The following is a 15,510-nucleotide window of genomic DNA, read 5'->3' as shown; positions in this document are numbered from 1 at the left end:
TCCTGGGACTCCGTGTACTACCACATTGAATAAAGCTGAGTAATGCAGGTTTACCACATCCTGGGACTCCGTGTAGTATCACATTGAATAAAGCTGAGTAATGCAGGTTTACCACATCCTGGGACTCCGTGTAGTATCACATTGAATAAAGCTACGTAATGCAGGTTTACCACATCCTGGGACTCCGTGTACTACCACATTGAATAAAGCTGAGTAATGCAGGTTTACCACATCCTGGGACTCCGTGTAGTATCACATCGAATAAAGTTACGTAATGCAGGTTTACCACATCCTGGGACTCCGTGTACTACCACATTGAATAAAGCTGAGTAATGCAGGTTTACCACATCCTGGGACTCCGTGTAGTATCACATTGAATAAAGCTACGTAATGCAGGTTTACCACATCCTGGGACTCCGTGTACTACCACATTGAATAAAGCTGAGTAATGCAGGTTTACCACATCCTGGGACTCCGTGTAGTATCACATTGAATAAAGCTGAGTAATGCAAGTTTACCACATCCTGGGACTCCGTGTACTACCACATTGAATAAAGCTACGTAATGTAGGTTTACCACATCCTGGGACTCCGTGTACTACCACATTTAATTAAGCTACGTAATGCAGGTTTACCACATCCTGGGACTCCGTGTACTACCACATTGAATAAAGCTACGTAATGCAGGTTTACCACATCCTGGGACTCCGTCTACTACCACATTTAATTAAGCTACGTAATGCAGGTTTACCAGGCCTGGGACTCCGCCCACTTACCACATTGAATAAACCTTAGTGATACAGGTTTACCCCATCCTGGGACTCCGTGTACTACCACATTGAATAAAGTTGAGTAATGCAAGTTTACAAATCACATTGAATACAGTAATACGGGTTTACCACATCCCGGGACTCTATGTTCTAACACATTGAATAAAGCTGGGTAATGCGGGTTTACCACATCCTGGGACACCGTGCACTACCACATTGAATAAAGCTACGTAATGCAGGTTTACCACATCCTGGGACTCCGTGTACTACCACATTGAATAAAGCTACGTAATGCAGGTTTACCACATCCTGGGACTCCGTGTACTACCACATTTAATTAAGCTACGTAATGCAGGTTTACCACATCCTGGGACTCCGTGTATTACCACATTGTATAAAGCTACGTAATGCAGGTTTACCACATCCTGGGACTCCGTCTACTACCACATTTAATTAAGCTACGTAATGCAGGTTTACCACATCCTGGGACTCCGCCCACTTACCACATTGAATAAACCTTAGTAATACAGGTTTACCCCCATCCTGGGACTCCGTGTACTACCACATTGAATAAAGTTGAGTAATGCAAGTTTACTAATCACGTTGAATACAGTAATGCGGGTTTACCACATCCCGGGACTCTATGTTCTAACACATTGAATAAAGCTGAGTAATGCAGGTTTACCACATCCTGGGACTCCGTGTACTACCACATTGAATAAAGCTACGTAATGCAGGTTTACCACATCCTGGGACTCCGTGTACTACCACATTTAATTAAGCTACGTAATGCAGGTTTACCACATCCTGGGACTCCGTGTATTACCACATTGTATAAAGCTACGTAATGCAGGTTTACCACATCCTGGGACTCCGTCTACTACCACATTTAATTAAGCTACGTAATGCAGGTTTACCACATCCTGGGACTCCGCCCACTTACCACATTGAATAAAGTTGAGTAATGCAAGTTTACTAATCACATTGAATACAGTAATGCGGGTTTACCACATCCCGGGACTCTATGTTCTAACACATTGAATAAAGCTGAGTAATGCAGGTTTACCACATCCTGGGACTCCGTGTAGTATCACATTGAATACAGATAAGTAATGCAGGTTTACCACATCTTGGGACTCCGTGTACTACCACATTGAATAAAGCTGAGTAATGCGGGTTTACCACATCCTGGGACTCCGTGTACTACCACATTGAATAAAGCTACGTAATGCAGGTTTACCACATCCTGGGACTCCGTGTACTACCACATTTAATTAAGCTACGTAATGCAGGTTTACCACATCCTGGGACTCCGTGTATTACCACATTGTATAAAGCTACGTAATGCAGGTTTACCACATCCTGGGACTCCGTCTACTACCACATTTAATTAAGCTACGTAATGCAGGTTTACCACATCCTGGGACTCCGCCCACTTACCACATTGAATAAACCTTAGTAATACAGGTTTACCCCCATCCTGGGACTCCGTGTACTACCACATTGAATAAAGTTGAGTAATGCAGGTTTACCACATCCTGGGACTCCGTGTACTACCACATTTAATTAAGCTACGTAATGCAGGTTTACCACATCCTGGGACTCCGTGTATTACCACATTGTATAAAGCTACGTAATGCAGGTTTACCACATCCTGGGACTCCGTCTACTACCACATTTAATTAAGCTACGTAATGCAGGTTTACCACATCCTGGGACTCCGCCCACTTACCACATTGAATAAAGTTGAGTAATGCAAGTTTACTAATCACATTGAATACAGTAATGCGGGTTTACCACATCCGGGACTCTATGTTCTAACACATTGAATAAAGCTGAGTAATGCAGGTTTACCACATCCTGGGACTCCGTGTAGTATCACATTGAATACAGATAAGTAATGCAGGTTTACCACATCTTGGGACTCCGTGTACTACCACATTGAATAAAGCTGAGTAATGCGGGTTTACCACATCCTGGGACTCCGTGTACTACCACATTGAATAAAGCTACGTAATGCAGGTTTACCACATCCTGGGACTCCGTGTGTTACCACATTGAATAAAGTTGAGTAATGCGGGTTTACCACATCCTGGGACTCCGCCCAATATCACATTGAATACAGATAAGTAATGCAGGTTTACCACATCCAGGGACTCCGTGTACTACCACATTGAATAAAGTTGAGTAATGCAAGTTTACCACATCCTGGGACTCCGCCCACTATCACATTGAATAAAGTTGAGTAATGCGGGTTTACCACATCCTGGGACTCCGCCCAATATCACATTGAATACAGATAAGTAATGCAGGTTTACCACATCCTGGGACTCCGTGTACTACCACATTGAATAAACCTTAGTGATACAGGTTTACCAGATCATGGGACTCCGTGTACTACCACATTGAATAAAGCTGAGTAATGCGGGTTTACCACATCCTGGGACACCGCCCACTATCATGACTATCACATTGAATTAAGCTACGTAATGCGAGTTTACCACATCCTGGGACTCCGTGTACTACCACATTGAATGGAGCTGAGTAATGCAATTTTACCACATTCTGGGACTCCGCCCACTATCACATTGAATAAAGCTGAGTAATGCAGGTTACCACTTCCTGGGACTCCGCCCACTATCACATTGAATAAAGCTGAGTAATGCAGGTGTACCACATCCTGGGACTCCGTGTACTATCACATTGAATAAAGCTACGTAATGAAGGTTTACCACTTCCTGGGACTCCGTGTTCTATCACATTGAATAAAGCTGAGTAATACAGGTTTACCACATCCTGGGACTCCGCGCACTACCACATTGAATAAAGCTGAGTAATACAGATTTACCACATCCTGGGACTCCTTGTTCTACCACATTGAATAAAGCTGAGTAATACAGGTTTACCACATCCTGGGACTCCGCCCACTATCACATTGATTAAAGCTGAGTAATACAGGTTTACCACTTCCTGGGACTCCGCCCACTATCACATTGAATAAAGCTGAGTAATACAGATTTACCACATCTTGGGGCTCCGTGTACTACCACATTGAATAAAGCTACGTAATGCAGGTTTACCACATCATGGGACTCCATGTTCTACCACATTGAATAAAGCTACGTAATGCAGGTTTACCACATCCTGGGACTCCGTGTACTACCGCATTGAATAAAGCTACGTAATGCAGGGTTAGCGGCATTAGCGGCATTAGCTTGTAGCATTAGCTGATAATATAATATTTTCCTTTTGCTACACACTAACTTTTGTACTATTCACACCCTAACTCTTGCACTACTCAATACACTCACAAAGCGCACACCTTCCGACTACACACACCCCTACACACCCCATCCACACTCCACAAACACCCCAACACGTCCTATAGTTACAGGGTGACACAAATGTTAATATTTTGGTTTTTTGGTTTTTGGTACTAATGGTAGCTCTACACCATATTATTGCGCAGTTTTGATATATACAAAAACCTTTGCAGTTTACGTGAATAATGCATACCATTTTCAACAGAAATAGCATCGATACCAATACTGTTGTTTGTGTCACCGATCAGTATAGCTTCAAAAACAATCTGCAAATTACAAAATTGAATTACAAAGGTAAGTGTCCGCAAATTCTATTCTATTCCAGAGTTTGTAATGAAATATATTTAATAAAAATATAACACATTTGCATAGTTTTCAAAACAAAACATGTAAGAACAAATGGAAATGTAAAGGGGTGTTTTTTATTTTGGTTTTGTTCATGTTGATGCGCACACCAAATATCTTCATTTTGTCCCATGTCTTCAATGGTCTTAGTGTGTATTTTGTGTTTATGACTGTGTCATGTGTTCTTACTCGTAAAAGTTGTAGTAATATTTAATAAACACTTTATTAACATACTGTTAATTAACTTCGTCACATTGGAACGATAATCCGGCATCAAATAGTTGCAGATAACTTAATATTTTATAATATTTAGTTCATATTACACACCTGAAATGGCTTATCTGATGGTATGGTATTTCTGTCTATCTCTCTTCGTACTTCACTCCAGCCGTCCAGCTGGATACCCAATATCGTACTGCCGATTCTATTTTCTATTTCATTTGGCAAGTCGTTTGATTGAAAGCATCCTGGTCTCCAGTACGAAGACAAAAATCCTAGGTCCCCTTCATCGTGGTATAGGAAGAAAGAATATGATATAGCAATGTTTTCCGTCGAGGATGAGTTGACATAGCAAGGTGATAGAAGCCAAGCCTTGACGTGGCCGGAACGTGTTCCTGTTGCTAGAAAGTAACAGTCGTTACCTATTGAATTAAAAAAGGAAGTGGGATACTCATATATTCTAGTGATGACAGTATGAACAATGCATGCAATAACTCACAATATGATCTTCTTGAGGTTCACGCTTTGATTTCCGATATTATTTATGAGTCGGCTTGCAAAAACTGGGTTAGTATATCTCAATTTCAATTTCTCTGGGGTAGATACTGCGCCATATCAGTTGTTTACAAGAAATCTATGGGACAGTGGCCGTGTTAAGACGATCGTATAGTTAACTTGTAGGTAAGGTCGTAGTTAGTAACTTTCGATTCGAATGCAAAAAATAATCTAGGCCTAGTAGACCGGTAGTATAGTGCCTGTTGATAATGTTACCTACGAGTTATACCTACGAAGATTTACCTAAACGATTAGTACTAAGCGCTACCTAAGACCGATACAAGAGACCAGAAAAGATGCTTTCTTATCTTCTCTGCTGGGACAAAATATATGTTGTATACACCGGCACCTACTATATTTTGTCTCGGGACGGTACGCTTTCTTCACCTCCGCTTGATGTTCCGCAGCCGATCTCATTATTACAGTTGCCTGTCTTTAGCTTGTCTCTCTTGTCTTTAGGGTGGACCAGTATTTTTGAGGGTTTGATGGGGCTTCATTGCAGGGTCGACTTTGTGCTTTTTGAAAATTCTTTGAACTCTTTCAGAAATTCCATTGACATAAGGGAGCACTATCATCCCCTTCCCTTTTTCCTGATTCTTTTGAACTTTCTAAGCGCTCTCGCACATGTTTTTCTTCATTCGCTCTATCCACTTCATCCGTGACCAAGCTGTCATGCGGTCAAATAGTGTCCGGACTCCCGTCAAGACTACACCCATTTTCTGATGGAGAGGGTGCTCTGAATTAAATCTAAGATATTGGTTAGTGTGGGTTGGTTTTCTGTAAACCAGGAGCTTTACCGAACCGTCAGGTTTCCGGACAATAAGCGTGTCGAGAAATGGTATTTTACCTTCTTTCTCTTCCTCGAATGTAAATTTTATACTGTCTGTTTTATCAACTTTCGTTGAGATGATCGGTTAGGTTTTTGACTTGACCTGTTTTATGATTTCGAGCGCATCATCCACATAACGACGCAAATATCGTGGCTTACAATCAATCGGGACAGTCTCGATTGTTTGCTGTTCCAGAAATTCCATAAGAAAATTTGCTATGATGGGGCTGACTGGGCTGCCCATCGCTGCTCCAAACCGTTACCTATGGCACCTCTGAATTCAAAATATGTGCATGTTGGTGAGAATTAATTCGAGGAGTTCGATGATGTCTTCAACTTCACATTTAGTGCACAAGTTATGATATTTATCATCTACCAGTCAGTTATGTTGGTGAGACCTCTCGGTTGTTTGGGATAGGCTTGCGGAACATCAAGCGGAGGTGAAGAAAGTGACCGAGAAAAAGTTTACTCGGGCAGAACGCAGAGTATCAGAACAAGAACAAACCAAACCAGCTATTTCTGATCATGTTGCAAGGGAAAATATATAGTCGTCAATTAGGAGGACTCCAAAATACTTGCAAATAACATGTCAGAAGGTCCAGAGAAGTACGGGAAGCGATGAAGATCAGAAAGAGGTGGGCAAAGTCCACGAATAGATAGGAAGGCACTTATTTCCTAAGTCACGTATAGGGGCCTACTGACCCACTTTTGAAGACTGGAAATGAGACTTCACACAACCGGAAGCCAGTTTCCCGCGAAAGTGGATCTGATGCTCACATCTGATGAAGCCTCCTCCGATGAGATGGAAAAACCTATACTAGTTTTGTCAAGCAATGACCAATTGTAATTACATCATTACTTCAACGGCGAATGCATGTTGCATCTTCCTGAACTGATAAGTGAATCCTATGATCGCCAATGGAGGAAGTAGAAGTAAAGGATTTGCATTAATGATTTAAAAAAATAAATTCATACAAAATATACCTCCATCAACTCCAGCCACGGGGCTCACTTCACCCGGTACTGCGCCGTTAACAAGCTGCCATCTTGTGTTACTGGCTGCATTATCATAAACATTTTGATATCCGAATCCATCAGTGTTCCAGTCACATTGACAAATCACTACAGTGAGAATGAAATAAAATATCACTATATTATTATTATTAATATTATGGGTGCTTAAAAGAAATTGAAAATAAAGGCCTCGGTAAAAATGCACCCCAAACCTGACCTGTCGTGGGTGCACGTCACAAAACCAAATGAAGCCATATAATTTGCAATATCATAATATACATGTCCCGATAAGTGCTGATGTCAGGGGATAAGAACATGTTGAACATTAATACCGTATTGTCCATGCCTATACATTACATCGATGATGTTCTATGAACAAGAGCTAACAATATTGTTCCGACCCAAACGTACTATAACTAGAGCGGTTCTCGGCTTTCACGGTTCTCGGGTTTGGCGGTTATTAGCTGATGTCGGTGTTAGATGGAGAGTGGTAGTGTTTGGAAAACGTGTGTGGTTGTAGCTGGTTGTATACTGTTTCTGTTCAGAACCTTGTGTGTTTGGACGAGTCGATGGGTCGGGCATTTGGTAATATTGGGAAATTAGACTGTTTGGTTTTAAATATGGAGAGATGACATAGTTGGAAATTGCTATGAAAGTGTTTACAAAAACATTTAAAGAAGAGTTAAATATTAAAATGGATACAACAATAACATAATATAATTGTAGATTGTTTTTCGAGTTTCGGCAATTATTGATATTGACTTATGCTATGGTTTTATTACAAGGTGTAAAAACAGAACTGATACAGTAGACCTAGGAAGAAAAACATAATTTTAAGGTGTTTTACGCTTTTCGGATTATGTTGATAACTGAACAGGCCTTTCAGGAAGTAATACAAAGTAGGTAATGGTGCCTCCAACGGACAAGGTACAAAACACACCAAGGATCAAAGGATGATACAAGAGGATACCTAGAATTTATAAAAACAGAAAGATTCGAGCCAGGTATACCAACTTGGTGTGGGGAACAAAGACAAAGACAAGATAAAAACTAATGCAGTATGTAAACCAGAATGGTGTACATGCACTGTTACGTCTGCATTAGAAAAAATCCAAAACCACAGGGATGGTAGACAAAGTTAACAAAAATATTTTTGATGTGATATGGGACTTACATAGGATTACACAGAGATATTAATATTTCTTGCCAAAATTTGACCATTTCTAGGCAAGTTGGCCCTACTTTGTCTGCGCTATATGAAAAAGAAGGACAGTCTTAAGTAAGTAAATGTACAATGATTTTGATGTTTTGGGAGACTGGGAGGGATCAGAACCAAAAGATGATGGAGCCTATTCTTGACTGTGTAATATTCCTTCACCACATTATCGTACAGTAAGAGGCTTATGGACAGATCTAGTATCAGTTTGTGAATGAGGACATCGTATATAAAGTTCCTTGTACTAAATATGACTATCTGAGACGAAAATTGCCAAATGGGTAATGAGTTTTATTTTTGCCAATACTTGTTGCAAACTTTACAGGTAGCTTTAGTTTAACTGCCTTAATCCCGTCAGAGTCGTATTGCCAATTGTACGTATCGATCAACTCTTGTTTCCATTTCAAAAGAGTTGCCTTTCAACAGACCTAGTAGACGACGCATGGAGCCGAATTCATGAATCGGTTCCAGACACAGAATGTTTTTTTCCATGCAAGCAATCCAGAATTTCCCTCCAGTTTTACCAAATTTCCCTCCAGTATGACATATATTTCCCATACCGGTATGTATTTCTTTAATTTTTTGGTCAAAAACCAAAAATTTCCCTGCAATGAGCTTCCCGTATTACCCACTTTTTCCTGCCATGACAGAATCAGTGAATATGACATGATAAAACTACAGGCTTTACAATTGTCAGGCTTTTACAAAATCAAATCATGAAAATTAATAAATTTAAGCTTAACAACCGGTTAACAACTCATGAACCAAGTTATACGTTTACAGTTATTTATAAATGATGAAAGCTTACAAACTAATCGTGCTATATCCCTGTTTGAGTCCTGCAGCCATTAATTCCCCCTGTATGAGTTCATTTATAATTCTTTTTGGTGCGGATAAATCTCCCGATATTCATGTATTGCTCCCAAATAAACACACACGCTGTCACTGGCATCAGCAAAATTGTTATACCGACGTGCTCCATAACCCGTTTTGTGATTGGTTGCACAGACGATTTTACTAAATCATAAGCCAATCAATGAATGCGACGGCCTGGTTTGGCAGCACACAATTGTTGGCAGTGAAGCGAAGTACGAATTTTCTGATTGGTCGAATAAACTACTAAAATATTGGCTAAGCCAATCAGCGTGCTCGATACATAACAAACAACCACGTTGGGTTTAAATGGCCTACGATACGCGATCGAGGGGATTTCCCGTACTCGTGTAAATCGATGGGTGATCTCCCGGTGTACGTGTGAGCAATTGATGGTTTGTTTGAATGTAAATGTTTTATTTCTTTTCTCTTGGTTTCTTTCTGTCTATTCTTTTCTTTTCTTTCTTTTATGTTTCTTGCATTTCTCTTTATTATTTTTGTTTTATTCTTCTTTCTTCTACGCGAATCAACTTCAAATTTGAGTCTATAAATGCATGTTTTATATTTTTACTAGTATTAAAATTTTAAATGGTTCTCGCCCGGGGTTCTCTTAATTTATTTACTATTTTGTTTACTTCTAATTAACATATGAATGAAAAGTTAGTTAACTTACGGGGTGATCCAGAGATGAAACAAAATTCGTTTGCTAATACTTGATAAAAAAAAGTTAATTATTACGTTTCTGTACTGATTTTGAAATCTGGATGAGCTTCATAGTAAAAAAAAGAAGATTAAAATTTAGCGATTTTACCGGGCGATTTTATTATCAAACATATAACTAAAATTTGCCGACAAGCGGGCCGACAAGTCACAATAAATCAGAGAAGAAAAGGCCTATTGTTAGACAATTATGAACATTTATTAAGATAAAACGTGAAATTTGCACAGCGAAAATTTTCATACCTTAACTTGAAAGACTTAAAATATATCCTTGTTTCGAAGTTTTCGTCTCAGTGATGGGCAATCCTAGTTAATATTCTTTACCAAACTTGAATAATGTCCTATAACATAATTCAAAACATTGCAAGCAGAGAACGATGCCTGGAACGAAAAATTTTACCATTACAAAATCAGATACATGTTCGGGACATGAGAGGGTGTCACTATGCTAATAGGCTGTAATGTAAACTTACGTCATGCAGCTTGTGAAGGTGGACACGCCGCTAATTGGTCAAACTTTCGCTATGCAACAGGTGCCGTCAGATGTGTTTACCAATTATCAAGTCTGTCGGCGGCGTGGAGATATGCACAATAAATTAGTATAAAACCCAGGCGACTCTAGAGCGAGTCAATGAAATCCAGCGACACTTTTATACTTTGGAATTGATCAACATTGATTGGTTCAATGCTAGTCTGACCTCCGTATAATCTAGTGACCTAGTCTCAGTGTTACCGGGTATGTAGACAAAATGACAGATCTAGCCAGATTTATCTTGGCTCTAGCGCCCATATCAGAGCTCAAAACATCATGAGTACGGCAAACATACACCCATATGTTAAATACCCACCCACTGCAACGCCTTTTAGTGTAGGATAGACCTGTAGGGATAAAAGAGTTGCCGATGTACATAATTAGCAACCAGTATTGGGTGACCGGAAAGCTGTTCAATGCCTTTGCTGTTTTTTTGGGTGTTTTGGTTTTTAATTAATTTCTCTGTTTCTACATCTCTGGTACGATTCAAATACAATAGGTGTCATCATTAGCACACACTTTACATATCCTGAAAGTGTCACTGACCAAAAATACTTTGTTTGTCTGCTTTTTTGTATACAAGAAACACATGGGGCATCTGTTGGTGTGTTGTTACCCAAACACACAATGACGTTAGTTTCAAAAACCCAAACGAGGGCTAATGATAAAGGATTCACAAGTTCTATGTCCCCCTGTTGTAAGTCCCCATAATTCTTAAAATGAATCGAAAAGTTGTCGACGAAATTACAGAATTATAAACGATGTTGGTAGCCTATTTACATTTAAAAAAACAGTACAGAAACGCAACATAGGCTTATAACTAGACCATTTTGCAAATTGGGAACCCAAAAGTTTGGAAATTTACTCCCCCTCATAATTATTGCACAGCCATTTGCAATTAGTCAAACCACTTACGCATTGACATTACATCGATGATGTTCTATGAACAAGAGTTAAGTACTATTATACTGAAGTTTAGTTTCAAAAACCAAAGGGCTAATAATAAAGGATTCACAAGTTCTATGTCCCCTGTTGTAAGTCCCCATAATTCTTAAAATGAATCGTTGTCGACGAAATTACAGAATTATAAACGATATTGGTAGCCTATTTTGCTGTAGGCCTACACAGCTGAACCAGCAATATTCTGCACATACATTTACTTCTTTGCGGAAGCAGTGTGCACTTACCTTCTTGGATGCTGACTAACGATGCAATCAAGTTGATAATCACTGCATGGCTAAACTTGGCCATAGTTGATGGAAGAAAACCAGAGATTTGAAATAAGAATTGGTAGCTATGAGCCAGATGCGATCATGGAATGATCTATATACGGGTGAAATTGGTAGAAAATAAATCGTGGTCATATCACAACCATTGCAGGCGATCAATGTGCAGGATTTCAATGGTATGAGCCCGGAAGTGAAAGGCAATGATATTCCCCGGCTGGCTTTTATAAAAGTAGGCCCATTACCAGGGTATCAACACCAATCGACGTTGTGAAAGGCAATGATATTTCCCGGCTGGCTTTTATAAATGTAGGCCCATTACCAGGGTATCAACACCAATCGACGTTGTTGTACATGGTCGTGTCGTGTGGGTGCAAATGATGGCATACCACTGCATCCGAATTGCTGGCCTACTGTCTCTTTAAATAGACCGTAACCATGGTAACAGTTACTGTTGCTATTATTTATTATTTTAAAACAAACCAATTTAGAAAATGTTTAGTCTAATCTTTGTTGTTTCCCGAATGTACCGTATAGGGTTATGGGATGGTTCCTGATTTATTTCCGTCATTGCTCGATTTGACCTTATGGCCTATTAGTTTGTTATGTTGGCCTAAACTCAACAACTTTCTGGCATTAGCTGGTATTAAAGTTAGGCTAAATAATGTACGATCTTATAATATGAAATTGGTTATTATTTTCAAACCTGACTTTTTGGCATAGGTCTATTTGTGATGTCCCAACTCACATCACATCTAAATGAAATAAACCAAATTTTGACTCGTCACATTCAGCCATTAGGGCCTATAGCTCCCCCATAGAATTCCACGTTAAACATCAAAAATAGACATTTGCTTAAAAAGTTACCTTTTTCAGAGTCTTGGTTAGCAGCGACGTAGCTTGCGACACCATCACGGCGTCTTCATTCAGCGTAGTGTTTACAATCCTCCGGTCGCTGCTAACCAAGACTCTGAAAAAGGTAACTTTTTAAGCAAATGTCAAGAATGACAGAGTCCAATATCAGTATCCATGCTGCTATCAAAAATAGACATTCACTTTACATTGTTAATTCGGCTTAGAATGGACAGAAACCTTTCCTGACATACTAACATTAATTTCAGCATTTCTAGTATAAAGAAAATGAAAATCATACATTATAGCTTTAAAGCCACTCTAGTCTTATTATAGTTCCATAGTTCAATTTTTTCTTTTTTTTCGGTCCCTTCGTCAATAATACTTTACTCCACCTTCACAAGCCAGCGCTTGTTCCTTTCAGAGTCAAGTCCGGGAGTCAAGTACTATTTTTACCTACCAAGTTTTGACTCCACAGATATTTTTGTAGGAAGAAAAACATACAAAATCACAATGGAAAGTGGCCACAAAACGATTATCTTATAAACGCACCCCTGCAAATGCAGTTTCCACCTCGATACACCTGAGCACACAATTTCGTCCAAGAGCTTAATACAAGCAGTACATTGTCTTACAGTCTTTGTTTACACTACACGGTTGAGTGCATATAGCATCATAAGAGTTGTGTGAGCTTCTAGCTGGTGCTGCAAGTGGAAAATAGGCATCTGTGATTGGTTTTTGTCAAAACCTCGAGTGTTCCCTTCATCCAATCAGAATTTTTTATATCGAACGAAAGCTAACACTCCCCTCCCCCCCCAAAATCCTTTTTCATTAGGTCAGCAGATAACGCAATTCAATTTTTATAGCAAGGCGAATGTGGTAAATCTGTTTAAAACGACCTATTGAAGCATGTTCTTTGACCAAAATGTAGGTTTTAAAAGTCGAAAACTCAATCCTAACAATATTTTTCAGATTTTATGTCATTAAATGAAAGAGCAAACTATATTATCCATATACTAGCTTAAAGCTGCTTAATTCCAATGAGCAATGACCAATTCTCTTTAAATTGCAACTCTCTTGTGCGAAAAGTTTCGGTTGTATAAATTCAATTGGAATCTTGTTCATCATCATCATCCATCGACTGACGACAAGTTTCCTCCAACTGCTGCGGCAAAAACAGTCTCTTAATCTCAGTCTCACTGTATCCATTCCCTCTGGTGCATGTGATATAAGGAACATGAACTTGTCCACATTTTTAATATCATCCTCTTCTATCTTGATATATCCCTCTCCGTGAACTGTCATATCAGCCCTAATTGATCCTTGCTCACTATTCTAAACTGTTCAATCATGTCATTCAGCTATTCCTTACTGTTGATCAATAATTAGTATTGTATCATCTGCTGATGATCTGCATATCTAACATGTCTAATATTCCAGATCGTTCTACCAACGATCACTTTACTAGCTCTCTATGGAAGCTATGGAAGACCATTTTCGACTTCTTTCATGATTTTGTCGCCAACAGCGCGCGCTGTAGAGGAGAGAAGAAATTAGACAACCTTGTCTTACTCCTTTCTCAAATCGGAACGACTCCGTTCTCATACAAGGGTTGAAAATTCAGATATTTTGAAAAGAATAAGTAATTGAAACATAGAGAAAGTACTAAAATCATAGCTTTTATACTTTTTCATATTATGACGCTAACTACCGTAAAATGGGGTAACTTTGGGCACTTTTCATATTTTTTAAACCACTGCTTCCAAACAAAACCAATTATATTTCTAATTATATCTTTTTTATGACATTAGGGTTCCCTTCTACACCTTGAAGTTGAAATAGATTTTTTAATAATTTTGTAAGGGTGCCCTAGGGGTTAAAAATAGCCGACCAAAGTTACCCCGCATTTGGGGCAACTTTGGTCAGAGTATTACATAAAAAAAAAAAAAAAAAGTCAACAAAATTGATCTTCGCTGTATATGGGCAAGTTGTTATTTTTTGTGACATTTGACCCCTTGCAAAATTTGCTCACAAATATCGATTTTTATTTTTCTACAAAAATGTAAAAAATGCTCATTTTGGTCAAAATTCGAGGAAATTGGACATGAGCGACTATTATTTCTCTTAACAAATTGACACCAAATATGACTAACAATATTGTTGTACGAAAACAATGGAAAATATGACCATTTAAAAAAATATTTGTCCGACCAAAGTTACCCCGCCCGCTGACCGAAGTTACCCCATTTTACGGTAGTTTATCTGCTATATCTACAACACAGTGCTACCAGTAGGGTTCAATCGCCTATTGTGAGTGTCCCTGTGTTGTGTGCAATAACTGCACGATGGCATACTATAGTACTATATTTACTCCTTGTTTCTACCTGCATTGTTTTGTAAATGGTCTTTGAGTTCCGTGCATAAGGTATTATCGTCTCAGCAATGACCCCCTTTTTCACAATATTATACTCAATGACCCCCTTTTTCATTTTGTTTGACACCCTATCTTTTAAAAACAACGTTTTGTACCGATAGGCATAGGCCCCTTCTCGTCACTTAAACGTTGAGCCGGGACGTTGAGTGTTTTGTGAAAATATGCAGATTTGTATTTGCAAAAACAGCAAATTGCTGTTTTTGCAAAAAGCATACTTGTAATGATGATGGGGCCCGAGGGTTCTCATTTTGGAAGAACTTCTCTTAGGCCCAAGAAATGATAGAGGGCAGTAGAAAAAGACAGAAGACAAAGCCATTCCCAGTTTCTGAAGATTATTTTGACGCTGTAGAAATCAGCATTGATTGGGTACCAGCGACTGCTGTGTTTTTAAATTATGAAAACAAAAGGTTCTAAGGTATTAACCAATTTTTGTCAACTTATTCTTTTATTTTGAAACATAATTACTACGAATAAATATTGTAATAAATTCCAGTTGAATACTTAGCAGATTTTGGTCACATAGTTGGAAACTTCAAATATATTATATTTATAGGTAAATTCATTAATGTTATGAATGTTTCTAGCACGTTTTGACAACTCTTC

At 38.9% G+C, this 15,510-nt stretch overlaps 1 protein-coding gene across 1 annotated transcript in view; it reads right to left on the bottom strand.

Annotated features, from left to right (window-relative positions):
- LOC140149224 (uncharacterized) overlaps positions 1-11,962 on the bottom strand; it is a 29,890-nt gene extending 17,928 nt beyond the window's left edge. Inside the window, exons 1-4 of the mRNA XM_072171446.1 lie at positions 11,583-11,962; positions 7,025-7,162; positions 4,765-5,078; positions 4,286-4,358 (exon numbers count right to left, since the gene is read on the bottom strand). Of these exons, the coding sequence (XP_072027547.1) occupies positions 4,286-4,358; positions 4,765-5,078; positions 7,025-7,162; positions 11,583-11,646 (589 nt within the window). The 5' untranslated portion in view covers positions 11,647-11,962. The remainder of the gene's footprint in view (positions 1-4,285; positions 4,359-4,764; positions 5,079-7,024; positions 7,163-11,582) is intronic.
- Positions 11,963-15,510: the final 3,548 nt, after the last annotated feature.

Source organism: Amphiura filiformis, chromosome 3 (genome assembly GCF_039555335.1).
Source record: "Amphiura filiformis chromosome 3, Afil_fr2py, whole genome shotgun sequence".
Classification (NCBI taxonomy): Eukaryota; Metazoa; Echinodermata; class Ophiuroidea; order Amphilepidida; family Amphiuridae; genus Amphiura; species Amphiura filiformis.
This window is presented reverse-complemented; position numbering and strand designations above follow the sequence as displayed.